Source organism: Cyrtonyx montezumae, unplaced genomic scaffold (assembly GCF_038088225.1).
Source record: "Cyrtonyx montezumae isolate F1298 unplaced genomic scaffold, pur_monq_1.0 scaffold_17, whole genome shotgun sequence".
NCBI classification, from domain to species: Eukaryota; Metazoa; Chordata; class Aves; order Galliformes; family Odontophoridae; genus Cyrtonyx; species Cyrtonyx montezumae.
Genome location: NW_027071903.1, coordinates 16,062,614 through 16,090,008, shown reverse-complemented (window position 1 = coordinate 16,090,008; position 27,395 = coordinate 16,062,614). Strand labels below are relative to the sequence as shown.

Sequence of the window (27,395 nt, the reverse complement as noted above, 5' to 3'; positions counted from 1 at the left end):
AAGCTGTGCATTGGCGTAGACAACACTGTTGTCCTCGTGTGTTAGTTTCAGTAGGGATGGAATTGTTTTCTTCAGAGTGTTTGGTATGATGCCAAGTTTTGGGTCCAGGGGAAGAACGATGTTGATAACACACTGATGTTTCTAGTTGCTGCTAAACAGTGTTGTACAGGGCTAGGTCCATTCACAGCAAAGGGTCCAAGGAGCTGGGAGGGAACAGAATTTGGGCAGTTTACTTAAACTGCCCAAAGGGGTATTCCATAATAAGGAGTTTTTTGGGGGGTGTAGATGCTCACCTCTCTCTTCTGCTGCGCAGGAGGCTATCTGGGCTCTGGGCTTGGATTTTGGTCTTGCCAAAGCTGGGGGGACCATCTCCATGTAGCAGACCATGCCTTGAAACGTGGCATCAGTCACAAATGTGGGCTGTGGCCGGGAATTCATGGCCTTGTGCTGGCAATGGGTTGCACCAAAGTCTGAGGGTGGCAGAAAGCTGTGTCCTCCCCAGGGTGAGGGTCGTGTGTGGCTTTTAGAAAGGGCAGGAATGTTTTTATCGCATCAGTGTCTTCTATGAATCCATGCCCTGTCAAAATTGCTGTATTTTGGTAAACAAAGAAATTGTCATTCTATTCATCTAGGGAAACTAAACTCATAGTATTCTCCTGCACTCATTGGCCAACCAAATTAAAGAAGTGGAGAAGTCTTCGAGGCAATGACACTCCTACAAGCAAGAGTGACTCAGCTGTGTGCTTTTCCCAGAGGACAATAGAGAGGGGCTGGTTATTAAATGTTCTGTTTGGCAGCCAGCAGCCAGGCTGCGGCTGTGTCCTGGCTGGTGAGCCCCAAGGCTGAGTGCTGGTGGGGTGAGCTGGGACAGGGAAAGCAGATGGAGGCAAGCAGCTGAACCAACCGTGACAAATTAGGCTCTGTTGTCGGTGGCAGCAAGTCCCACACATCGGTTTTGATTTATTTATTGTAGAACATCCCCTTGGTGGTGCACTGAAGCTGAAGCGGGACCTGAGCGGTCCACCAGACGTCTCTCTGCTGCTCTTTGCAGGGCTGGGGGAAAGCAAAGCTGGAGGATTTCTGGCTGCTAGGGGGGGTTTCCTGGTGCTTTTGCTGGGAAGATGATGTTGCTGTGGTGCCAGGAGCCTCACTGTGGGAATTGGTTGCCCCCTCCAGTTCCAGGACATCAGACATCTCTAAGCAGTCAGACCCCACATAGAGGGTGGGGGTCACAGTCATAAGGTTGGAAAAGACCTCTCAGATCACGATGTCCAAGCCAAGCCCAGCCCACCCCCATAGTGTCCACTGACCAGGACCCTCAGTGCCACATCCCCATAGTTCTTGGATACCTCCAGGGATGGGGACTCCACCACGTCCCTGTTCCACTGCCTGACCTGATCGTTGGAGGCAACAGTGACTGTTCTGCAGCATCACGGCTCCTGTCTACCTTCCTTGTTACCCAAACAGCACTGATTTCCCAGAGACACTTTTTTCCTTTTGATGTACAATATAACCAGAAAACAGAATTGATATATTTTTTTGAAACGTCCCCTGCCTGGCAGAGATCCTAGGTAAAGCATTAGCCTTGTCTCTGCTCAGCTGACTGGTCTTAAGGAAATGTGGTTTGGGAAGGAGGACACTGCATTCTGACTATTGAGTTCTGCTTCCCTTTGGACTTGTGCAAGGCCAGAAGGACCAGAACCCTTAATTAACTTACTGTACATAGTGTGGTGGCTCCCCTGTCGTTCCTTGAGAGCTGTCATCCATCTCCCACGCTCTCTGGTGCTCATTACAGCCAGATTTTGGCAGCTCTTACTCTCAATGGAAGTCGTTCCTGCAAGGAGCTAATGATCTCTGTGCTAAGCTTCTTGATTAAATGATTGATCCCAACCCTTGCTTAGCACTCAGGAACTCTGATGTCCAATAGTGAAAGCTCCTGCAGGAACAAAAATAGCCACTGTCTTTGTCTATTCAGTGCATTACAGCAATTGCATAGTTTCCCAGAGCACTTAGGGATAAGCAAGGATCGGGGAAGTTATCAGAAGTCAGACCATAGATTTGGGGTTCCTATAGATGGAATATATGGGACCACTCACTTCCAGCTCCTAGAGACTTGGAGCTCCAAGGGATTTCTCCTCCATGGGAGAAATTTGGGTGGTGCGGGCAGTAGCTTCCCTGCAGACCCAGCACAGCCTGTTTGTCCTGGTAGGTCTCCTGCTGGCTGCTGCCCCTCACATCCAAGTTCTAATGCAGAAATGAAGGCATGCTGCAAATCCCCTTCCCCCTGAGGAGCGCAGTGGGTCTGCACTGGGAATTCAGAGCCTGTCTCCATCCAGACAGCCTATCACTATTCCTCAGCAATAGTTTCTTGGGCACAATTTCCTGCCCGACTTGCTGCCAGGCTTTGAGAAATGAACTTTGTCATGTAGCAAACTTGCAGATTCACCTCTGGAGCAGAGCTATCAGGTCTCCTTTTCAAGCAAGCTACCACAGTCAGCACAAATCAGAGGAAGAGCTGTACCTTAATGTCAATGAAGATCTCACACCCATGGTTGGTTTGGACATGTTCTCTGGCTGGTGGCAGCGCAGCGGGAAGGGATGTATGGGCAGGAAGAAGGTTTGTGGTGTCACCCACTTGAGGGTGGAACAGGTTGCCCAGAGAAGCTGTGGATGCTCCATCGCTGGAGGCATTCAAGGCTGGATTGTTTGGCATCCCTTGGATTGGTCAAAGTTGGGTGAGTGAAGGGGGTCCTCTACCACAGAGGTAAAATACAAGTTGCACAAACCCCTGCATAGTTGGTGTTTCCAGACACCATAGCTTAGATTTTGTGAAACATACTGTGTCTTTTTCCCTTGTACCTTCAGCCTTCCCTTTCCCTGCACTCACAAATCTCCATCGCTCCCACCCTGAGCTGATCCTGCTCCTCTTTCAGGATGGCAAAGATTCGTGCTGGAGGGTTGAACCCAGTCAAGGTGTCATCCCCCCTGAGACAGAGGTGTCCGTGGCTGTCATAGCCAACCTGGACGACACCAAGAAATTCCGGGACAACGTGAACCTCTTCATAGAGCACAGCAGCACCTACACAATCCCTGTCCAGGCTGTTGGCGTCGGCACCACCATCGTCACCGATAAACCCTTTGCACCACAGCTCAACCTGGGGCCACACTTCAGGTAGGGGCTCTCAGGTTCGGGATGCGTTGCAGTCCTCCAGGTCAAGCATTCCTCTTGATATCCCAGCAACACTTCACTGATGGGAATTGCTTTAGAAACACCTCACAGCCGTTTGAAAGGCATTAAGCACTCGCCCTCAAAAGCCACCACAACGGAAAACAGTTGCTAACTTGTCTCTGAATTGCCCTTAGTTATAATGCATTTATTTCCTCACTTTGTCAAATAGAGATCTGGAGCCAAAACAGCAGGTCCCGAAAGCCTCTGGCTGAAAAACACGTTACCAGTATAAACGTATTTCCTTTTGCAATAACGTTGCTTGCTTTCTCACTCAGTATGGAGTATTAGCTCACAACAGTGTAAAACCTGGTGGTAGCTTGTTAGCAACTCCTTGACGAAATTAATGATGCTGTTTTATTTCTCCTCTGCCTGGCAGTGCTGGAGGAGCAGTAGAATTTTTTGCCCTTGATCAGCTCACTTGTCTTTCCCTGCTGAGCTTCTCGTTATTAGGTGTAGTTTTCCCTTGTTTCTCCTGCCTGGATTTTTGTATTTGTTATTATTTTTCCTGCTGTCTTTTCCATCACAGCTGTGGAATCCCAGGGCATGGGGTGGTGACTGGGGACAGGCATGGGGGACACTTTGTATGACCCAGCCTGAAAGTGAGAGGAGGATAAGTCTGCTGAGGTTTGGGCAGGATAGATCAGGAGTGTTAATTGAGAGGGCTCATCTCAAAGAAGGGGTTCTGTGTCTTACAAGCCGGGGAGGAAGGTAGGTCCTTACTTACAGCTTCTCAGAGCTGTGGTCCTGCACCTGGCATGACTGTTCTGAGTTCTCTGTGAGATGCAGTGTCTCCTGCTGAGTCCTTACACAGCAGACATTTCTGCAGTCTGTTTCAAAGACTCGTTGCCTTCTGTGTTTGCATTTAGCTCCTTACGGCGGGCGCATGTTTTGTGCTGGTTTTGAACTCTTCCTGGAGCCATTCGTTCCCTGCCCAAGCTGAGATTTATAATGGGTAAAATAAAGGGTAAAATAGTTACTCCAGCCTTGCCTGCGTTTAGTGTTTCTTTACATGAAATAATCAATTTCCATTGAATGCGCATTTAGGTTTATGTCTCACTCTAGTCTAGGGGACCCTGCTGGTCCCCTCTGCAGACAGACCCGCTCTTGCTACTGTGTTCATGCTGGGAGAACATCCATCGATCCCATGTACCCACATCCCATTTATCTTCCCCAAACACAGCACCAGAGCACAGCTGTTGGGGGCAGCAAGGGAAGCACCTTAGAAAAATACAGTGAGTGTGGAGCCCCGAAGTTAGTGGGCATGGTGGTGATGGGTCAGCAGTGGGACTAGGAGATTGTGGTGGTCTTTTCCAACCCTACTGCTTCTATGAAAATAGTTCCTTGCAAGCAGATCAAATGTTGCATGCTGATAAACTTGGGACAACCATGGTCTGGCTTCTGCTGTAGCCAGCAGAGTGCTGAAGCTGGGTGGCTGCTGGGAAATCCCAGCTTCCCTGACCCTCTTCATCTCTGCTTCTCTTCCAGCCTGAGTCCTTGCTCCTATCATTTCAAGATAACAAACAAGGGAAGGCGCATCCACCAGCTCTACTGGACCACAGAAGGCTTCGCCCCATTCCGCCGGCGTGATCCCCTCCCAGCCGTGGGTGGCACCAAGGACAGCCTCCCCCAGGACCCCGTGTTTAGGCTTTGGCCTCTGAGGATGGAGCTGATGCCGGGCAGGACGATGGAGATGACGCTGGAAGGCTTCTCCAGCACCCCAAGGGTAAGGCTGGGTTTTGGGCCGAGCCTTTCTCATTGCTTTACATCCATGGGGTCGACCTCAATGCCCCTTGGCTCTTACCAGAGAAAATGAGCATTTGCCTTCAGGAAGTGTTTAAATGCCTCAAGTTACCATGGTAGCACCGGTTGCTTTCCTTGCTGGCCACCATCAGTTGCTAAGGCTTTTCTTGTTTCTATAGCTACCATAAAGCCATCTTGCTGATATCAAAATATTGTCCGCGTTAGGGGGTGAGCAGCGGGTTATAAGGTGATAAGGCATCCCATGCTGAGGTGGAAGGGAAGGGCAGAGAGAAGAGTTAAGCTCTGACAGATTAGGAAGTAAATAAATAATAATTAAACAGCAACAGCATGGAAAAGCAAGGCAATATATGTGGGGAAGCATCCACAACACCTGCGGAGGGGGCAGCGTCTGGGAGCAGCAGATTTTTCCTCTGTGCACAAACACAGACAGAGGGCTCGTCTGGCACCGAGCTGCAGAGGAGAGAAGTGAACACAGCAGTCAGCCCTGGACTCCGCAGGAGGATGTGCTCCACGTGAGGAACTGCTCCCAGAGATGGTTACCATTAACAGCTGGGGCTCGTGTCAATATTTCCACACCAGTCCCGCTGTCCTGAGGGCAGTTGGGCTGGCAGTTGGGCTGTGCACCCGTGAGCTGCAGCCCGAGGTGTTAATGGGATCACTGCATGGGCTCCTTTTGCCAGAGGAAGGACCAATTCAGAGGGCTGCAGAATGTCTTGGGTTGGAAGGGAATCGTGCAGGGAAGCAGACAGTGAGCAGGAGTGCCCCCAGTGATAGCAGTTTTGAATGGTGTTTGAGAATGGTTAATTGATGGTAGTGGAGGAAGATGTGGGAACTCACGTGGTGGGACTCATCAGGCATATCATTTTGCAGTTCTGAGCTCTAAGGAGATTGCTGGAGAGAGAGGGGTAAGGAACCATGATAAAACTACAAACATCAGGGCACCGGAGAGGGTGTTGTGCTAGGAAAGCTGAACGGGGATCTGTGAGCTTGGCTAGGGATCCTGGGGCCAAAGCCCTTGGGAAGGCTCTTGCCTTGCTTGTGTGGAGCTGTGTTGTGGGGCTGCAATGGGGGTGGGAGGGGGATGCATAGAAGTGATACCACAAGAGGAACCAGGAGAAGTCAGAGTGTAAGAGCACTTGGGCAGAGGACTGCCACCTGAGACGCTCTGTCACATGCGTTTCTCCCCTGTATCCTTTCCTCTAAGCTTCCAAGGGAAGGCTTGTCATCTTTGGGCCCTCTTTAATGCAGTTATCTTTATCCCATTCTCTTTAATGCAGTTATTTTTGCACTGATGTCCTATTGCTTTTGGTAAGAATTAAGCTCAGCAATGAGGACATGGGGACTGTGGTATTGCAGGTGGTGACGGAGCGACTGCTGTGCCATGCCATCTTAGGCAGCAAGGCAGGGAAGACCCAGATCATGCAGGTGGACGTCACGTGTGAGTTTGTTGCCCCTGTCCTGCAGATCTCCACCAGGGAAATCACTTTCCGGGCAGAGAAGGTAAGTGGCTGGGTTGTGTCCTCAACAGTAAGGCTGCTGACCTAAAGCCTTCAGAGTGCTTATGTTAACAGAGCTAAGTCCTCTCCAAGTCCATAGAGCTTTGGTTCTTGATTTGAACAGGACCATCCCTTGCTTTCTCACCTACATAATGCTGGGATTGCAGCTCCCTGACAGGGGTAGACTGGGGCTGCTTCTAGAGCAGCATCAGTTTCTGTATTTGGTATAAAGGAGGGTTCTGAGGATCCCCCAAGGCACACTGAAGTCTGAGCACCAGTCCTGTAGGGAGGCTGAGGAAACAGAGAGTGCTGTGAGCAGCTCAGATTGACAAGGAAATGCTGTCATGGTCTCTTGTCTCTCTGCCACTCTCTGTGCTGTTGGTGGAGATGTTGGCTCTTTTCATTTCCCCCTCACATTCTTCAAACGAGCTGCAGACATCCTTCAGTTGCACTGATGATAACAGCAACGCAAAGCAGGTGCCCTTTGGTCTCTTAACTCCTGCTTCCTGCATCATCCTTCCCTCTCCCATGAGTTGTCTGAAAAAGAGAAAATAGTTCATTATTTAGTGTTGGTATTTCCAGGTCTCTTCTCCAGCTCCCTGGCTCCCAGCATAGCCCACAGTCCTGTGAGCAGCTCAGATTTAATGAGAAGCTCTTGGCTCCTCCCTGGTGCCCACGCTCAGTGTGCCCAGTGTGTGTGCTCCCCTTTCCTGGGTATGATGGCATGGCAGATGTCTGAGAGCAATTCGTGTAGAGCTCTTTTCCCAGTCACTCTGACTGACACAAGTGGAAATGAGCCTTGCATCTCTCAGCCCAAAGCTGGAGTTGTATGATGTTCGTTTGCTTTGTTTTAGCCTCGTAGAAGCAGCTGCCTCCTCTTCGGTCCCATTGCTTCCTCTGTAAGAGGCAGTGATGTCTCCAGTTCCCTGCAGGAGGATGCTGTGGCTTCTGAAAAAGAAAAGAGTTTGATGAACGTGGAGAAAACCTCTCTAAAAGAGCAAAAAGCAATTAGAATAGTCAATAGGGAGATCTGCAATTTAGAGGTTGAAAGATGTGAAATGCAGCAGAATGGGAAGGGGGCCTATGGCCACTCCTTCTCCATTTGTTGTCTCCTGTCTCTGTAGCGACCCAGTGATGTCCTAACTGCTCAGCACAAACCTCTGCACTTGAAGAACATCTCCTCCCTGCCACTGAGTGTGGTGGTGCTCACGGAGCAGCCCTTCTCAGTCTGTGATGCAGAGCAGCAGCCTCTCTCCGCTGACACACAGGTGAGCAGCCTGGGCTTCGTGGTGCAGCTGCAGGAGCTGAAGGTGTTTGGTCTGTGGGTCAGCAGCAGCCTGGCCTGAGCTAAACCACGTTTGAAATGAGCTGCTGAAAGAAACAAGCCATGTTTTGTATGAGTACATTTGCGTTTTCCCTTTCCTGCTGCAAGCCTGAGGCTGCAGTGCCATTGCCCACGTTCTGAGTGTAAGGATGAAGGACCTGTTCAGGAGTAAAGGCTTGCCATAGTGCTGATGTGGTTATGTAGCTTTCTCAGGTCCAGCATTCATCAGGCCAGTACTTGTTTATCATATAGAGCAGAAATGTGAGCCTGAGATGGCTGGTTGGTGGCCTGGTTCCAACCCCTGCCATGGGCAGGGTTGCCAACTGCTGGATTAAGCACTAGGTCAGGTTGGCCAGGGCCCCATCCAGCCTGGCCTTAACATCTCATATCCTTGCAGCCACTAAAGCTGGAGACCGGGGAGGAACTTCACCTCTCTGTCAGATTTGACCCTGCTTACAAAGAGGATTTGAACATCTGGGTAGCAGAGCGGGCCCTGAAAATACGATTTCTCGAGCACCCTCTTGAGGAGCAGGTTGCCATTCGGGGAGAAGTCTTCTTCCCAAATCTTCACATCAAGACCACGACCGTGGACTTTGGCTGCATCTTGAATGACACTGAGAACGTGCGTTATGTTGAGATGACCAACTGCAGCCCACTGCTCGTCCGGTACCGCTGGTTGTTCCTGGAAGGCAGCCACATGAGCCAGATAAGGTACGTGCCTTGCCCTTTGCTCCTTCCTTGTGTCCCGAGTGTAATTTGTAGAGCCCAAGGCTGTCTGCTTGCAGTCTGACAAATTGCTTTCAGCTCCTCCGTCTGGAAATGTCACCTACGGGCCACGGTCAGGGTGAGCGCTCAGGGAAGAGGTGACCTCCACCAGTTTGAGGCTGGGAGGGACACGACGTGTCCTACAGCTGTGACTGTAGGCTGTAGGAGCCTGCAACACTTCAGCCTTAATCCATAGCCCAGAATCTCACTTTCTTACCTCTGAATCTTAGAGTCATTAAGGCTGGAAAAGACCAACGTCAAGTCCAGGTCTCCAGCTACCACCCATGCTGCCCACTGAGCAGAGCTGCCCCATGGATTCCAAGCCCAAGAGCCATTTTGCAGTCACGCTGGAGCACATCTATCAGCACATTTCCAGCCATTCTTCCCACTGTGGCCTCTGTGCATAGTACAAAAGTCTAGTCTGGATGGTTTTAATTACAGCAGCAAATGGTTTTTCCATAATGCCCTAGGAAAGTTAACCACTGTGCATTGAAGTGCTGCTCTTCTAAATAATACAGATCATCAGTAAGCAGCTTTGTTTGGGGAATTGGATCTGGCTCACAGCAGGAGACCTGCTGGGGACTGGAAATTAGCTGTGGCTGTGTGGAGGGCTCAGGGGAGGATCTGGGCTCTGGGCAGCCCATTCTCAGCTGGGTCTGACCAAGTAACAGGGAACTTTTTTGATGCATGGCACCTTCAGGAATGGACCCTAAAGGTTTCCAGTCACGCAGAGGGAGGTAGGCATGCAGGAGGGGAGCAGGGCTGTGTGATCATTGCTTGGAGGCCACTGTTATCTCCTGGTAAATTAGATTAGGGTTTAATTACAAGCTAAAGGGAGAATATAATTTTGATGATAGAACAATGCTTATGTTTTATAATAACAGAGAAACAAGCACATTACACCAAAGCCTGTGTGGAATTAATTTCCTCTGGGGCCACTTGTTGGCTGGTTGCCTGGTTATCTTTACTCTTATTTAAAACCTCTTTGAGTTTTTGGAAATGTGAGAGCTGAGTTGTTGGGCTTTTTTGGCTTTTTATCACCCTGTCCCCACCTAAATTGGCTTTGCTGGACCTGAGCCTGCAGGCAGTGGTTCCTGTGGAGGATGCTGTCACCCAGCTCCATTGGCTGGGCAGCACCAAGGAGTTCCAGCACTGGGCAGCATGGCAGCCCTTGCTCCATTGGTCTTGAGCATAGACCCTTTGCTGGCTTGTTAGCAAGGAGGACATTACGACAGCTCCCATTTCTGCTCTGCATCTTAATTAAGCATTAAGATACTCTCCCTGGGTCCTTCAGCAGACACCGCATGATTCTCCATGGCAGAGCTGGAAATGAAGACAGTCTCCAAGCTATTAACACCTCAAATTGCTCATTAAGAGCCCAGCAGAAGGGCAGCATGTCAGATATTATTTCTGGTCCGCATTAAGCACTGTTGGTATTCTAAATTATCAGATCAAACTAACTCAGCCTGACATGGAGGGAATCAAACATCGGGTCCCATGAAGGTGAGATTGATGAAATGTTACTGTCCATATATCCAACCTTGCTGGAGCCCATCAGAGATGGAGATCATCAGAGGCTCCCAGCATCCACCAGACACACATTTATTTTGACCAGGAGAGAAAAATGTTGCTTCTCTGTCTGGACAAGACTGCCTAGGTTTTTTTTTTCTTCTAACTGTTGAATGCATTATTTTCTTCCTCCATATTCTTTAGTTCTTCAAGCAGCGCCCAAGCATTGCAGTGGTTGGATGTGCCCAGGTCATGCCCACCATGCCTCATTTCCATCACTGTTGAGCCATGAATCTATTGTGGTTCCTCCTCCCCTAGAGTGCATGAGCAGGGACAGGCTGAGCTCAGTCTCTCCCCTTGCTTTGCACCTCTGATGACTCCAATCTGAATTAAGCACTGCACCACAATGTTTTCTGGTGCACTGGGGTCAATTTCCAGAATCACCCTGCAGGATTCTGGAAATCACCCTGCATCAAAACTCAAGCACCACGTTTCTTATCTTTTAAGATTTCTTATCTTCAAGGTTTCTTCCACGAAGACTGACTTGTGCCCCTTTCCCAAGGGAACCACAAAGCTCCTCAGTGTGACTTGAGATTCCCATTGAAAAGGAAAGCATTACATCCAAGACTGCATCTCTCAGTCCTTGATCTGGTGCCTCTGTGATGGGAACTTCGTGGCTACAAACCCAGAGCAATGCATCGCCTGCAGATCCTTCATGGAAAGGGTTTGTTGAGCTGAACAGTTAGGAAACATCTCTCTCTTTTCTACCTGGGATTTTCTCTGCCAGTTTACTTTGAACAAATAAGGAATCTTTCTCCTCCCAAGTGGGTCTTCGATGGCATTAATAATTTCTTGTTGCTCTGCCCTCTCTCCTGCCATGTCCCCTGGCAGGCTGCACTGCAGGGACCCTGCCAGCCAGGTTCCTGCCTCGTTACTGACAAAAACAATCTCTTATTATACTTGATGGGGCCTTTGTTTTTGGTGGTTTTATAACAAGGAAGAAATGGAAAACAGAGACAGTGAAAAACAGTGCAAGGAAAAAATCTGACAGCAGTGCTCTGTCAGCTGCCAGAGGAGAGAGGTAGCAAAAAGTTATATGTGAAATGCGTGTTTGCCATGCCCTGGTACTGGGGGGGTTCTCACATGAGGGACAGGAGCATGTACCCCTTTCCCCCCAGTGCTGTTATGGGCCTGCTGTGTCTCAGAGAGCTTACAACAAGCCCCTTGGGACATCAGATCTGGGGCTTAGGTAGCTCCAAAATCACTGGAGCTGTGATTTCTCAGTTTGGAGTGCTGTAATTCCTGCTTGGGATGCAAGCCAGCTCTCACCTGTGGACAGAGATGCTGAGGAGATGAAATGAGGGAAAATTCTGGAAATTTACTCCCAGTTCCCCCTTGGAAATCTGACATTGGGTTCGAGACATCCCAGAACTTCTGACCATCTGCTCCTCACCTTGGTCCCTCTCGCAGCATTTTCATCCTTTCCTCCATTCATCCCTGTATTTGGGACAGCAGCCCCGTCCTGCTCAGCTTTCCACACCCCTGAGCACCTCTTGGCTTCACCCTGGAGATCCTTCTCCTTTGTCTTTGCTGGTGCCTGCCTCCATCATCCCATACTTGTCCTGGTTTGCCCCTGGGCCGAGCCATCCCTTGGGTCATCCCTTGCCCCATATCACATGGGGCTGTGCTGATGTGTGCCTTTCCCGAGAGTGTGTCTATCTCTCTCGTGGTAGAGCAGTGCAGTCACCTGGATCTGAAAGGAGAGTGGTGCTGGATGGGTTGACATCCTCCAGAGACCTCTTCCACATCCCGCTGTGCCCGTGAGCAGGCTGAGAAGTGCAGGTGTCCGTGGCACCTGGCCCTGCCACAGCCACCAGTGACTGGGGAGCTGCAGTGCCAGGTCCCGTGGAAATGCTCTGAGACAGGCAGAAGCTATGACAGGAGGAGCTTTCCAAGACCCTCTCTGATTTTTCTGATGGAAAGTGATGGATCGTTTGAGGTTTCAGGTGATTTCACACGCAGGAAGTGAACGTGGGAGCAGCATCCTGGACTCTTTGGGGCCAGGTCTCCTCCCTTGCTGCTCCAGTGCCCTTTGAGGAGAAGGAGTGCTTGTTCTGAAAGCAGAGGCTGCTTACATCCAGCCAGCTGCAGCAGCGAGATGTAGTTTGGGTGTCCACCCTGGTGCTGATGGCTCTTGCACAGCCGTATCATGCTGCCTGCATCGTCACATCGGGTTGTCGGCAGCAGTGTGATTTCTAGCTCCTCTATTTTGGGAGGAGGGTGTGGGAAGCAGTGTGAAGCTGTGCCCCCAGCAGGCTCGCAGGCAGGCTTATTTCGGGCATCTCAGAGGCTGGGGATGGCAGGGCCTCCTCCCTCCCCAGGGGCCATCCAACCTCACTCCCGTTCCATCCCCACTCTTCACTGCGTGGAGGTTTGAGCTGCACTCTGTACAAACGCAGTGGAAGTCCCCAAACAGCGGAGGGCAGCTGGGGCTGGCTGAGATGGACCCCGAGGTTACCTCTCCCTTCCTTCTGCTTTTCTAAGGCATCTCAGGAAGACTTCACATCCCAGGAAGCAGAAGCACGCCAGCTCTCATGGACCCACGGTCTTGTTGGGGTTCCTTTTCTTTCATCTTGCACTTGTTGCTCCCTTTGGCTTTCCCCCTGCAGGTGGTCCCTGGCTGCTTCACAGCAGTGCTGTGTGATCACGTCACCTCCTGCAGTCCCAGAGAGCTTCTACTTCAGCATTAGAAATATTGTTGTTGTCGAGGTGCCGTGAAGTTGCCTCCAACCATTCTAGAGAAACAGGGGTAGTTTAATAAATGGTTATAGATTTTCCATCTCAGGGCTTTACCTCTCCTCAGGAGTTATTAAGCCCGTAGTATTTAACTCACACAGCACCAAGCTCTGGTTATTTTCCCTCACTAGAATGGATGCTGGCTGGAGGCTTGGTGAGCCATGAGTACCCACTGGAGGAGTGTATCATTAAGGGAAGGCACCAAATTCCCAGCTAAGAGTGAAGCACACAAGGCTGCTGCAAAAGCTGGTGCTTGACTCTTGGCCAAAAACGGCCAAGACATCCTTCCCCTGAAGTACTTAGCCCTGCTGTTTGACTCCATCCTCATTCCACACTCACAGCCCAGTGGTTTCCATCGACCTCATCCTGCCAAGGGGCCACACAGCTCATCCATCCCACTCAGGATTCCCACTGCAGGTCCCTGTTCCTACATATTCTCTTTTCTAGATTCAGCCCTCCAGTACCTAAATATTTAGTCAAACCCCAACCAAAAGAAGAAGAGGGAGCTCCAATGGAGCCCTTGGCATCAGCAGAGAGCAGCAACGAGGACGGGAACGTGAAGGAACCAGCCCAAGCAGTGGGAGCAGCAGAAGAACCTGCCCCAGGGCCAGCAGATGCAGATGGAGCCCTGGAGACACAGGTAGAATCTCCTATAGACCCAGAGCTTGGATATTGTATTGACAGCCATAGAGCAGATGGGTGCTTTCCCAAAACAAGGGGTGGCAGACAGTGTGCTGTCACCTAGCTTTGAGAATGACTTTGCTGACTGCTGGCATGCTGTGGAGGTTGATCCTGGTGCTGGTGAGGGCAGGAAAAGCCAAAATGAGCATGAATTTCAAGGAGGGGGGCTGCACCTGCTTGCATCCTGATATCAGCTGCGTCAACATTGCAAGTCCACGTGGGTTTTTTTTTCCTTAGCCAGAAGCAGTGGTGCCCTGTGGCTGCACTGAACAGCGTGGCTAAATGCTGAGTTAGGAGCGTGAAGTCTTTCTGATTTCCTGCTTTGTTGTCATGTATACACAAGTAAACCAGGGAAATCCAAGTGGATGTGTCTAAGCAGGATCCAGAACTACCTCACATCTGTGCTGCGGTTTGATTTGCTTTTGTTGCTGTATTTGGGCAATATCTGTCTAACTTTCCTGGGCAGAAGGAAGGCTGTAAGCTTAGGATAGCTTGGCTAACATGTTTTGGAGGGCACGCTTTGCTAGTTTTGAAAACAGAGATGACAGAATGGCACTGAAAACAGTGGGGCTTATGTGCAGTGCAGAAGGACTTAGAGGATGGTGGGTTTGGAGAGGTGCTGTTGGGGCTGGAAGGGAAGTAATCCCCTCGATGGCTCCTTTTGTAGGCTAGGAAGGAGGACAGGGAGCTGTGCTCAGATGGGGCTGTTGAAGAAGATAACTCCAGTGGAGACCTTCAGCTCTCTGGCACTGGGGAGCAGATGAGGTGAAAGCTAAGCAGTGCCTGAAGGTCTGCCAGTCGCTTCCCAAGTTCTTATTTTTCAGTTTTTGATATTATTCTCTTGCAGCTGGGTCCCTTCTGTCATCATGGAGGACCTCACCTGTCCAGGTTTGGGGCATCAGCTGTGAACAGGCTCAGAGTCACACTGAACTGATGGCAGGGACATCCCATGTTTGATTTGTGGCTGGGTTCTATCTCAGCTGCATCTAGCTTGACAGGGTTCTTCCTTATGAGTTGAAATAATCGTAGGAGTCCATCACTGTTGGTTCATAGAATATCCCAACTTGGAAGGGACCTGTAAGGATCACCAGGTCCACCTGCTGGCTCTGTGATCTTTATGGATCCCTTCCAACTTGGAATACAGAGAAGAGCCCACATAGGTGGGATGTGGATGTGGCAGCAGACAGAATCATAGAGTAATAGAATACCCCAAGTTGGAAGGGACTCACAAGGATCGTTGAGTCCAGCTCCTAAGATTGGCCAGCTCCTGCTGCAGCTCCTGGTGCTGTTTTTCCCAGCTGCTACCACCTGCTGCTGAGGAACTGGAGAGTGCTGCAGAGACAGTGAGCGCTGCAGAGACTCAGAGCCTGGTGGAGACCAAGGAACCAGTGGAGCTTGTGGAGAATGAGCCCCTTGCCTTGGGTGTGGAGGAGGTAAGAGCTATCTTCTTGGTCTGACTTCCAGACTTCCAGAGTGGCAAGCAGTTGCCTGTCCTCTGCCCATGCTGATGCCCTTGGTGGTGCTCAGTGGCCTCGCATCCCTCTGAGCACAGCATTGTGCAGTGCTGCTGAAGCAACCAGCCCTGGGAGAGGCCGTGCAGGACATGTGGGGCTGAGCAAGGACCACAGCTGTGGGCATTATTCACCCTGCTGGCATTAATCAAGTAGACAGTAGGAAGTTTCTGCAGTGGGTTTTGCTGTGGCATCTCTATAGAGTGAGCAGCATGTTAGTGCCCAGGAGCAAAAAGGACGAGGAGCTGTGGGGGCTGAGCTGGAGCCTTCCCCCAGCTCCAGGACTCTCATCTCCAAGTCTCATGCTTCTCCAAAAGCAGTTAAAGCTTCTAAAGGTGTGATCTGCTATGGAGAGAATGCAGTGCTGCCAGGAGACCTCCCAAATTATGCTAATGTAATGTACTAATGAAAGCATTAATTAGTGAGTATGGGAGAGAAGATTTCCCCGTGGTCCCTCCACTGAAAAGCGGAATGGCTGCAGAAGAGGTTAGGATGATTCTGTGTGCCCCTGCAGCCGTGTCCTTCACTCCACACCGGTGCTCCAGCCTCACCCCAGGGCCAGGTGGCTCTTCTGCATTGACCTAGATGCTCCCTACCCCAATCTCCCTCCAGATTTTCAACATCCTGCCACTGTACGGCGAGCTGCAGCCAGGTGAGAGCCAACAGGTCACCTTCACCTTCTTCGGCCACGCCAACCTGGTGGCCGATGTCACGGCTCTGTGTGAGGTGCAGGGGGGTCCAACCTACCATGTGATGCTCAGCGGGGAGGCCTCAGTCGTCAGCTACCTCTTCAGTGTCACGGAGATCGACTGGGGGCTGCAGGTACCACAGCTTCTCTTGAGGCTGGTCCTCGTCTTGATCAGGGGGCAGGACTCTTTCCAGCAACTTTGCTAGGTGGACAGCTTTCCCTGCTCTTCCTCCAGCATCTGTGTAATATGTCTTGCATCCCGACTGTTGTTCTTATGACTGTCTCCAATCTCCAGAGCTGGGAGTTCCTCCTGGTCGAGGTTTCTAGCACTGTTTCCCAGGGCAGGAAGGTGATGATCTGCAGAGGAACATGTCCTTAGGACTTCCAGCTCCTACAGGCTGAGACCCAAGGAGATGCTCTTGACTACTGCTTTTGATTAAGCAGCAAAATAAACCAGGAGAGAAGTTGACTTGGGCTCCCCAGTCTGTAGGTGGAGAGAATTCCCCCCTACTTTCCCTATTATAAACTAAAATCCATTCAGATATTCCTAGCTGCATGCAGTGCCGTCTCCCTTTCTGCTGCTAGCTCCAGCAGTGCTTGCAGACAGACTATTGCAACATACATGCCACTTGGCAAGCATAAATAATGTCTTACAGATGAGGAGTGGTGGGATGATGACCCAGAAGTGACCGCTAGACGTTGGCACTGCAGAGCAGGGCAGCTGTCCTGGCTTATCTTTGATTTTGGTGGTGTTTGGCCCTCTTTACGTGGTTGTTTCTGCACCTCTGCGAGCCACCCCAGATAGCTGCTCCTATGCCCTGAAGCTGTGGGCTCACCCATGTAAACGTTGTCCCACCTTAGGAGGGTCAATGCCCATCTTCTGTCCCCCTACAGCTCTTTAATGAAGTTGCTGAAGCGGAGCTCACCCTGCAGAACAGAGGCAAGGTGGGATTCCAGTACCAGGTGCTGAGCCCCAGTGACAGCCCTCTGCCCGGCGTGCCCCTGGTGCTGCCCAGCATGGTGAGTATAGGGCAGCACAAGCAACAAACCTCGGCCTGTGGGGCAGAGAAGGGCTGCTCTTGCTCTCTGGCTAGAGTGAGACTTCTTTGCCAGAAACGAGCAGCCGTGGTGCGGGTCCTCTGCTCCTGCAGAGCTTTGTGGGGCAGTGAGGGGGGCAAGGAGAGGAGACCCTCACATCCTACAAGGATGACACGCTGATGCCCTCTTGCTGTGAGCTTCTGAAGTCACAGCTGAGACTTGGAACAGCATCAGTCCTGGCACTTCTTTCCCCTCTCTGCTCCTGTCTGATGCTCACCATCTGTCCACTCAACTTTGTTTGGTGCCTTCCCCCTTTCTTCTCCCACTCTGTGCAGGGTTACATTGGACCTGACCAGGAACAGGTGCTGAAGGTCTCCTACTTGCCAGGAGTGCCCGGAACCTTTTGCAAGACTTTCCAGGTCCAAGTGGGGCACCTGGAGCCAGAAACCATCACTCTGAAAGGGGAGGGGAGCTTTCCCAGGATCTGCTTGGATCTGCCCAGGAATATCAGAGGTGAACTCTGCCTCTCTGTCCCCAGGAAGGTCCCCTGGTTTCCTCCTTTGCCTATAGGGTGGCTGTCACCCACCTGGAGGCTTGAGGGGTGTCACACCCCAACACCCAGCCCTCCAGCAGCAGCTTTTTGCGTTCCCAGTAAGGGAACGCACGTGGTTTTTGCCCCAGGAAGCATCCTGCAGGGCTTGCCAGTGCGTCTGCCAGCTGGAAAGATTATGGTCTACGTGACCAGCAAGACAGTTGGCAAGGACAGATTTGCATCACACTGCAGGGGATGAGGTGTTCCTCTGTGTGGTGGAAGATGGGTGGAAGCAAGCATCCAGATTCAGAGGAAAAGCAGTACCTGCTTGTCATAGACTGCTTGCAGAGCGTTGCTGGGAGAGGACAAGGCTGGGGGAGAGGGGCTTCCCAGCTTACCTGAGACCAGTGCTGCACTCCCATTTCTATTTTTGGATATTTTTTTCCTTCAGGAAATGAAAAATATGAGAGGATCCTTCAGGAGGCAAGAGAAAAGATGAAAAAAGAGAGCCAGAGAGATGAAGCAACTGTTCTGGGGGAGGCCACGGCCACTGAGACACCAGTGGATGACCTGGACACCGCGGTAAGAGTGCGGTGCTGTCCTGTTCAGTGTGTCACCCTTCTGCAGTGGGGTTGTGTGTGCCCTGCTGTCACCTGGGACCTCTGGCCCATGATCATCCTTCCTCCCTGCACCATCTTTGAGGTTGTGGCACTTTGTGATGGAGGTACAAAGGCATCACTGGGATGCTTGCTCACAAATTCTGCCACGTTTCTGGAACTTAATAGCAGAATGCAGATGCCCCATCCCTGGGAGTGCCCAAGGCCAGGTCGGATGGAGCCCTGGGCAACCTGATCTGGTAGGTGGCAGCCAGCCCACTGACTTTGCTCTCCACAGTTGGACGTTTGCCTGCAGATGAAAATGGAGGAGATGCTGGTAGAGGAACATGCTTTGGAGCAGCTGAAGCTCCTGGCCTCCTGTCCCCCAGAGGAGGCAGTCTTTGACCAGCGAGCTCGTCGGAGGCTTCTCAGGTTGGTGGGGACTCTGCCTCCAGGTGCCCCAAGGGTAACACCCAGCTCCTGAGAGCTCCTGCAGAGGTGGGACTGGCCAGGGCCTTGGGAAGGACCTGATCTGGAGGGATGTGCCATGCTGTCTGTGAGCAGCTGGGTGCCCTCCCTTCTGTGGGGTCACCCACAAGCTTTGGGGGTGCCCAACTTCCCGCCTGCCCCATTCCAGTGCAAACCATGAAGCCCATCCAGCAGGATGGGCACTTCTAACTAGCTCTGGAAGAGGCAACTCACAGCTGGCCTTTTTGTTCCAGCAAGTGACCGAGGAAGACAACACTCTGCAAAACAGGTGCTTTGTGTGTTCTGCTGAGTGGGATTCCTCTGGAAGAAGACCTTCCCATTAATCTCATGGGAGTTGGTTGCTACCTCTGCTAGTGCTCTTTTGGGAATGGATCCAGGTCTTTGGGGGTCTGGTAGACTACAGCAGATTTTCATAGCAAAGGAGCTATGATCTGTGGACTCTACTGTCCATGGACCAGTAGCCGCACACACTTACACCATTTAAAATGAATCTGTTTTTCACTGCTAGCTGAGAAATGGTTTAAAAATTCTCCTTATTCCTACTTTCAGGGTGCAGCTGCCTGAGTACATCCTGGATTTTGGCTACGTCATTCTCGGTAACATCCATGCACATATTGTGAAGATCACCAACACTGGGCAGCTGCCCGTGTCCTTCTGCACAGTTAGACGGGTTCTGCGTGACACAGGTAACTGGGATGGAGGTGCTTCTCACCATTTCTGATGGTGTGTGCCACTGGATGCATGGAGATTTGAAGTGCTTTTATGTGCAGCTTGTTCCTCCTCAGGACCCCATGCTCAGTGCTGTAGAGCCTGAGTTCTTCTAGCCAAAGCCCACCTGTGGCTGTCCTAATGCTTGTCTGCAGGGCTGAAGTGGTGCAGTCACCTGGTAGACCTCTCAGCATCTCCTTTTCTTGGCTACCAAGAGGTTTTGTGCACTCTGTGGGCTCGCATTGCAAACAGAGAGACCCTTTGTGGCTGAGGAGTGCTTTGTCTCATAGTGTCATATCACTTCTGCTTGTGGGGTCTTCCTTTGCATCAAAATAGGCTTCCAAAACGGGCTTTGAGATAAGGCTTGTCATCCCATGAGTTGCCATGTTGAGTCAGTGTGGGATGGATGGATGCCTCCCCCAAGTTCTTGTTCCTCCACTGAGTAAGGGAACTTTAGCTGGAGATCCCTTCTGGAGAGGTCCCCACCATCCCTGGGGTGCCTGGTGAAGGATTCCTTTTAACACGGGGCAGCAAGTCCTCTCTGGAGAGGAATGGGACTTGTTCACAGAACAGCCACAGCTGTATGAGTTTGGTCACTCATCTCAGCTGCCCCGTTGTCATCCTTGAAGGTTTCACCGTGGAGCTGGACCGTGTGGTGAACCTGCCGTACTGTGAGACCGAGACGTTCGAGGTGCGCTTCGACCCGCAGAGCGCCAACGTGCCGCTGGGAACAGCAGACGTGCTGCTGCCCATCAAGGTACCACCTTCTGTCCCCCGTGTCAGGCAGGACACAGCAGGAGGACCCACCTGGGCTCTCAGCTGGACACTCTGCTCTTCACCAGGTCACAGGAGGCCCCACGTTTCAGCTCTGCCTTCGTGCCAGCGTGACTGTGCCATCCCTCTGTGTCTCCAGGGACAGCCTGGAGTTCTCCACTGTCCAGTGTGGGCAGTGTCAGGAGGAAACCATCCAGCTCTACAATCAGTTCCAGGTGCCCTGTAAATGGTTCGTCACCATGAAGGAGCCTGTTCAGAAGGTAATGTTTAGTGGGGATAGGTTGGTGGTTGGACTAGGTGGTCAAGGAGGTCTTTTCCAAACGTACTGATTCTGTGTGTTAGTGGGGATAGTGATGATGGATTGGTAGCTGGGCTAGATGATCCCTAGAGGTCTTTTCCAACCTCAATGATTCTATAAAGCAAGGAGAGCATGTGGCTTCTCAGTTGGGTTTCCTTGGCCTCTATTGACTTTTTTTTGCCCCTATCACTGTCTGAGCACTTAGGCCACAGCTCATGAAGCTTTTGAAGGGTACAGGACAGGGCAAGGCTGGTTCATGTGGACCTGTTCCCTATCTGCACCCGTGCCTCCCTGTCCCCAGCACAGTGTGTGCAGGAATGGAGGGTCTGTCGTTGCAGGCCAGCGAGGCCTCACATGCTGGTTTCTGTGCTCAGGTGGATAAACATTTGCCAGCAAGCGTGCGACGGAAGCTGCAGCAGGAGCTGAAGGCCAAGCTCCGTGTCTTCAAAGTGCTGCCCTCAGCTGGGGACCTTGCTCCAGGGCAGCGATGCAACATGCGGGTCAGGTTCACACCCACTGAAGAGGTGAGATGGACAGAGAGCTATAACGAGAGTGCAGGGAGAAGGAGGTGAAGTCAGCATCCCCTGCCATCATTGCCTCCGCAGTGCTGCTTTCTACGAGCTCCCTGTGCCTCACTTTCCACTGCAGCACCCTCTTCTTTGAGGTGCTTTGAGATGTCAGTGGGAAATGGTACACTGCAGTGTGGCTACACTTGGTGCCAGGAGGAGTCTACCCCTCACCCCTCCACTCTTCCCCCATGCAGGTGCACGCTGCAGGCTGAGCCCTGGAAGGGCTGCTCTGGGCTGATCCTGCTGGTACAGCAGACTGAGCAGAGATCAGACACATTCCTGGGCATGGCAGCAGAGACACCTGTATTGCTGCGTTGCCAGTGATCCCTGTCATGTGGCCCTGCCACTTTGGGACACAACACAAGTGAGGAAACCTTCCCAAAATATAGGTTATGTCTGACAGAGCCTGTCAGCACATGGTGGTATGGACACAGGTGCTTATGTGCCTAGGGCTGTCCCAGTGATGTTTGAATTGCTAGCTGAGGTGTAACCATCTTGCCTGTGGTTTTGACCGGAGTCAGACGTGTTTTGACCAGAGCAGAGTTGTTTCTAGCTAGTGAGAGCTCATCTGCCTCTACCTGACACTGCTGCTTGACAGAGCAGTGCCAGGGCTGTGTCTGAGCAACATAACCTTCTTTTCAGAGATCCTACAGAAGCGAGCTGAAGATTAACATTTGCCAGAGCAGCCAGCCCCTCCAGCTGCAAGTCTCGGGGCGTGGGCTCAAGCCACATCTGCAATTCAACCCCCCAGTGCTTGAGCTGGGACCACTGCTGCCAGACAGCAGTGGGACAGCAGGGATAGTGGTGGTAAAGAACCCATGCGAGTTCCCCATTGAGTTTTACTCACTGGAGTTCGACCAGCAGTACCTTGCTGAGGAGCAGGTGAGGAGGTCTGGTCCCCGTGCCATGGCTTCATGGTACTTCAGCTCCTTGGGGCAATATAGGCAGTCCCCAAGGCAAAGTCTGGTGGCCTTTCATGGTCAAGTCTCCTCTTCTTCATGTGCTGGTTGGTTTCTCTTATGCATGCAGATCCTGCGGATGCTGAAGGACTATGATTGCCACAATATCCTACTGCTACCTCCATGTGCCCCGGGTGAGAAGCTGCCCCCAGAGGTGCTGGAGTACTACCAGGACCAGAAGAGGCTGCAGGATGAGCAGACAAAGTCCAGGACTGGGGATCCAGCAGGCCAGGACAACGGTGAGGCTCTGACATTGGCTGTCCTGAATGTGTCTCACCCACAAAGCCAGTAGGACCAAGTCTACCATCATCAGTATTTTAAATGTTCTCCTTCCAAACAACTGAAGCACAAACTCAAAGCTTTCCTCAAGGCAGAGACAGGTTTCTGAGTTCCTTGGGCATCTCGTTTCATGGGGAGTTCTGTCTTTTTGCATATGGTCATGTAAAGTGACACATGGCAAAGAGCAGGTTGCCTGGTCGTGTTCACCATCAACCGCCCTCCCCTTGTCCTTCCTCCTCAGCCAATGGTGGAGATGTCCAGTCTGTCTCGGGTCGAAGAGGGAAGCGCTCTTCTGGGATTGTTCGCACCCTCTCGTCTCATTCTTCCGTCATTCCTCTGTCCACTTATGGCGAAAGCCAGTCCTACAAGGTGGACTCTAAATCTGAATGGGGAGAAGAGGAGGAAGAAGATCTTAAGAAAGGACATGGAACAGGTCAGAACCCTATGATTTTTGCCTCTTCTGTGCCTGCTGTGGCAGAAGGGCCTTTAGGCATTGCTGGGTGCCTGTGCTTTCCCCTTCCTGCTACTCCATTTACTGCACTCTGAGTGGGACCCATCAGCAGCATTTAAGGCGGACCTTAAATGCAAGCCTCAGGGAGAGGAGTGTGGGGAAGCCTCAGGTGTGACACTGGAGTTAGCAGGATCTCCTCTCCCAGGATCTGAGGGGACGGGGAAGAAGTTGAGAATCACTGGTGTTCAGGAGGCTGATTTTTGTACCCAGTTCTGCCTGACAGAGCATCAGCAGAGCACCAGCAGCAGCAAGGAGGCTGCAGGAGAGCTGGATGACAGCCCTGTCCTTAGGGCCATTGCCCACCACCTGGGCATTGATCTCTCTCCTGAAAGCCGTGCGGCCCAAAACCGACGAGGGATCGCCATCATCATCCACGGGGCACCCCTGACAGGTGTGTGTGCTGCACTGAGAGCAGAGCAGCAGGCTGAGAGGCATCCTGGTGGGCCAAGGTGTGTGGCTGACTGCTTGAAGTCAGGTGTCTGTGGATCTGCAAGGGTGTGAAGCAGCCCCAGCCCATCTCCTTACTGGTGCAAGTGGCTCATCTTGTGTCTGTACAACTGGGCTTGTGTCCCCTGAAACTAGGTGGCCTCAGCCACGTTGCCTCATGGGAGTGTATTGGCTTGTGGCCGCGTTGCCATGTGAGATCAAGACTCCAGAAGGCCTGACCCCCACAAACGTGCCTTGTTGTTGCATGAAGGCAGTAATGGTGGTGGGACAGGACTCGAGCATTGAGGCAACAGTATGGGACAAAGTCCATGGGTGGCGGTGAGCTAGAGATTATCTCCCTCTCTCTATGACAGCATTTCTAGCCATGTTCAGGCTGCCTCTCTCTTAGTTTCCCATGCCAGTGTCACCATGTAGGCCTTCTTCTCCCTCAAGGAAAGACATCGGCTGCAGTCGCTCTCTCCAGACACTATGGTGCAGCCTGCTTGTCCATCGACTCGCTGGTGACAGAGGCCATCTCTGACAGGAGCAGCTCAGCTGGGCTCTGCGCACGGGATCTGTGCCTCAGGGCTGCCATAGAGCAGAGCCATGAGGAGATGGAGGATGCTGGTATGTTGAGATGTGGCCAGAGCCATCCCAAGCACCCATGTCTACTTACTCCCCGTGAGCAGAAGTTTGCCAGCCCCTGATAGGAGGGAATGGCTTTAACCTAACAGAGGGAAGACGTAGGTTAGAAGTTAGGAAGAAACTCTTTACTCAGAGGGTGGTGAGGCACTGGCACTGCTGCCTGGAGCTGTGGGTGCCTCATCCCTGGGGGTGTCCCAGGACATGGATGGGACCCTGTGCAGCCTGATTTAGTGATTGGCAACCCTAACCACAACAGGAGGTTGGAACTAGATGATCTCTCCAACCTAAGCCAATCTGTCTTTCTATGGCTCTGTTATTTAGCAGCGTGTACAAGTGCAAAGCCAGCTCACAAACCCTCTCCAATTGTTTGAAATCTCTTCGTTTCAAGGGCTCACACAGGGATGCTTCCTGCTGTCTGCAGGCTGCTTAGCACATGTCCCTATCCCTGAGAGTGGTGAAGCACACCTGCATATTTCTCAGGGTTTTTATTATTTCGTCAAAACTAAATTCAGCCAACTCTTTGTGGCCATCAGGCAGAACTGCTGCCCATTTTAACAAGGAAAGAGCCCTCTGAAGTGGCTCATGAAGCACTAGATGCCTGATTTGGAGAGTGATTTCACAAACATGAGAGAAAGGGACGAATAGCCTCCCTGAGGAGCTTCAAATGAGAGACATGCTGCAGATAGACTCTTTTCTCCAGAGATTTTTCCTACATACGCCATCAGATGGCCCAGCTCGTGGATGTTTTGTTTTTCTCAGTGACTTTTAAGGTGTTCTGTTGGACAGCTGGTGCTCCTAGCAGTGCAGATTGAGGGCAGACATCAGCTCTAAAGGGAGGCTTTGCATTGCCAAGCCTTGAGCTGGGTAGGGTTGGGAGAAGCTGGGATGTGCTGGGATATCCAGCATGGAAGATGTAGCTCCAGTGGAGACTGGCGATGGCAGCTGGGGCAAGGCTGAGCATTAGAGCATCTGTAGGGTGTAGAAACAATGGTCCTGAAGGGTGAACCCTTGGCTTGATCTCTGGGGGAGTGTACCATGCAGCTTTTTTGAATGGGTTGTGGTAAAGGTCATAAAAGCAAAAAGACCAGCACGAACAAGGAGGTGTTACAAAAGAAGGAAAATGAGTGCTCACCCATCTCCAAGGATCTAGGTTCAGAGGGAAGGAATTCCACAAAGGAGGGATCTCCAACAAGAGATCTTTCCTCAGTGGCAGGTCAGCCCTTAAATGAGGTCTAAGAGGGGTGGAGCTTCTGGTCACACTGGTGAATGACCTTCACCTGTACTTCCAGGGCTGACCAGATCTTTCCTTCAGCTGCTTCAGTGGTTCAGGCTGTGACTCAACAATTCCCATATAGTTGTGGATGGTTGGACTAGATGATCTTAGAGGCCTTTTCCAACCTTAATGATCCTATGATTTTATGTCCAATCAGTGCTGCCCATGTGTTAGGAAGGATGCAGGGTTGTACATTAAGTGGCTTGAAAACCCATTACCCAGTGGTGTGCTCGGCCAGCAGTGCCCATCACTAGGCCATGCTGGGCTCTGTCTCTGCAGGTCAAAGCACAGACCCATCTGCCCCTCAGCTTAGCAATGAGTCCAGGCACAGCCTGGACATGAGCCAGTCCAGCTCTGGGGAGAAGACCAGCCTGCATTCCACCAGCACCCGCAGCCAGGTGAGTGCAGCCATGGGCAGGAGGAGATCAGATAAGCACACATCCCAGTCCCAGAAACAGCAGCGCACGGACTCGATAGGATCACAGGTGAAGAACCAATTGCTCTGGTGATTCATGAGACCTTTCAAATGTCTCTGAGCTGCGCTGCATATAGTTCAGAGTGGGAACAGAACCTCTGCTGGGTGGTATGGTTGGTTGGCAAGGCACTGCCCTGGTCAGCATGGCAGCTTGTGGGATGCTATGTTACAAGTTTGTGTCTCCACTGGCCCAGGGATGAGCCCTCCAGGGTTCTCTCCTGGAGCCCCCACCTTCCAGCTTTGTTCTACCTCAGGTCTTATCTCCAATTGCCTGGAGTTCTTCCAAAGGGTTTCATTTGTCTTGTGGTGTCCAATGCTGCAGGGCTCCTCCAGCTCTCATCACCTCTCACTGCTTCCCTGCATCCCTGTGCAGCAGCAGCTGAGCATCAGAGGCAGTGTGTCAGGAGAGACGGCCTTGGTGAGCTGTGTGCTGCCTGAGAACGTGCTGGGGACCATCCTCTCAGAGAGGCTGCAGGTATGGCACATCCTCTGCCTTTGGGGTCTGGAGGCACTAAGTGGCATCAGGGGGCAGTTGGAGGGAGACCTGGGCTGCCGGCATCTTGGTGAAGATGCAGATGCCGTCAGTTGGCAGAGTGCAGGAGCTCATCTGAGCTGATGCATCTCTGAAGGAGCAGTGTGAGGTGCTGGCACAGCTGCCCAGGGAGGTGGGGGAGTCACCATCCGTGGAGGTATTCAAGAAAAGGGTGGATGCAGCACTGAGGGACATGGCATAGAGCAGTTACGGGCATGGGAGGATGATTGGACTAGATGATCGTAGTGGTCTTTCCAACCTTTATGATTCCATGATTTGGAGCACTGCCTCCAAGCTGATGGACGAGAAGATAGCTTGTATCCTTGGATGTTTGGCTGTATTGCCAAGCTGAAAGGCTAGTGCACGCTGTTGCTGACTCCCTTTCTTCCTTTTTGGCTTTATTCCCAGCTGAGTGACTGCTACCAGGGAGTGGTGTTCGATGGCCTGGAGACCCTCTTTGCATGCAGCATGGCATCTGCTCTCCTCTGCCTGCTCAAAGCTGTCAACAACAGGCCTTACATCTATTTCATCAACCTGTTCCAAGACTATGCCTCTTGGAAAGCCAAAGAGGTGGCTGCAAAAGAGCAGGAAGGTGAGAATCATCTCCATACCTCTCAAATGTCCTCTCAAGCCCTTGGCCTTGCCCATGTGTCCATTGGGACATAACCAGCAGAACTTCTAAGAAATGTTTTAGGTTTTTTTTAACCCTTCCACCTTAGAATCAAAGAAGCATGGAATTATTGAGGTTGGAAAAGACCTCTAAGGTCATCTAGTCCAACCATCCACCTAACACAAATATTGCTCACTAACCTATGACCCTTGGAGCCACATCCCCACGGCTCTTGGGCACCTCCAGGGATGGTGACTCCCTCACTGTGGCAGTGCCCAAGCTTTACTCTTTTAGTGAAGTTTTTCCTATATCCAACCTTCTGCCTCAGCAAAGCTAGCACTCACCTCATGGTGTAAAGTTATAGCTTCATGGTATGCATAACACTTACAGTGTGTATCTTTAAAGCTTGGACACAAGTGCGAGCTCTCACCATGGCATGGTACGTCTCCTCCATGCTGGGATATGGTTCTTGCAAAGCAGCACTTTGGGGGATTATCAAACCACAGTAGGGATTGGGGCTCACTGCTATCCTGCAGGGGCTGGGCAGATTAGTGTGCTCACCCCCAGCACCAAGCTCTGTGTGTATCTGCTAATGATTTCTCCTCTGGTGTACACGGAAGAGCGGGAGAAGGAAGAAGTTGCCAGGAGGGAGAAAGCACGCCTTCAGGAGATGGATGAGGAAGAGTACGATGCCCTCACTGAGGAACAGAAAACTCAGGTTGATGACAGTATACTACAAGTCCGGCGTGAGAGGAAGAGGAGGTCTGTAAGCATTATGTGGACAGCTCTCCACTATGGCGTCCCTGAAGGGTTCCCCTGTTCCCATCCCACGTGGAACTCCTGAGCACCCATGTGCTGCCCTCTTCCCTTCCCCGTGGTGCAGGCAGGCTGCTGGAGACTTGGTTGAGTGACACCACAGCA

General features: G+C 51.6%; 1 protein-coding gene across 1 annotated transcript in view; it reads left to right on the top strand.

The window, feature by feature from the left end:
* Positions 1 to 27,395, top strand: part of LOC136047163 (hydrocephalus-inducing protein homolog) — a 75,713-nt gene that overhangs the window by 42,394 nt on the left and 5,924 nt on the right. Inside the window, exons 16-40 of the mRNA XM_065734215.1 lie at positions 2,934 to 3,172; positions 4,715 to 4,952; positions 6,347 to 6,490; positions 7,611 to 7,754; positions 8,208 to 8,521; positions 13,328 to 13,520; positions 14,860 to 14,994; positions 15,685 to 15,894; positions 16,655 to 16,780; positions 17,134 to 17,311; positions 17,782 to 17,912; positions 18,225 to 18,358; positions 18,965 to 19,101; positions 19,753 to 19,880; positions 19,966 to 20,157; positions 20,570 to 20,719; positions 21,407 to 21,646; positions 21,794 to 21,962; positions 22,244 to 22,435; positions 22,737 to 22,904; positions 23,393 to 23,566; positions 25,137 to 25,342; positions 25,655 to 25,807; positions 26,273 to 26,456; positions 27,095 to 27,236. Of these exons, the coding sequence (XP_065590287.1) occupies positions 2,934 to 3,172; positions 4,715 to 4,952; positions 6,347 to 6,490; positions 7,611 to 7,754; positions 8,208 to 8,521; positions 13,328 to 13,520; positions 14,860 to 14,994; positions 15,685 to 15,894; positions 16,655 to 16,780; positions 17,134 to 17,311; positions 17,782 to 17,912; positions 18,225 to 18,358; positions 18,965 to 19,101; positions 19,753 to 19,880; positions 19,966 to 20,157; positions 20,570 to 20,719; positions 21,407 to 21,646; positions 21,794 to 21,962; positions 22,244 to 22,435; positions 22,737 to 22,904; positions 23,393 to 23,566; positions 25,137 to 25,342; positions 25,655 to 25,807; positions 26,273 to 26,456; positions 27,095 to 27,236 (4,421 nt within the window). The remainder of the gene's footprint in view (positions 1 to 2,933; positions 3,173 to 4,714; positions 4,953 to 6,346; positions 6,491 to 7,610; positions 7,755 to 8,207; positions 8,522 to 13,327; positions 13,521 to 14,859; positions 14,995 to 15,684; positions 15,895 to 16,654; positions 16,781 to 17,133; positions 17,312 to 17,781; positions 17,913 to 18,224; positions 18,359 to 18,964; positions 19,102 to 19,752; positions 19,881 to 19,965; positions 20,158 to 20,569; positions 20,720 to 21,406; positions 21,647 to 21,793; positions 21,963 to 22,243; positions 22,436 to 22,736; positions 22,905 to 23,392; positions 23,567 to 25,136; positions 25,343 to 25,654; positions 25,808 to 26,272; positions 26,457 to 27,094; positions 27,237 to 27,395) is intronic.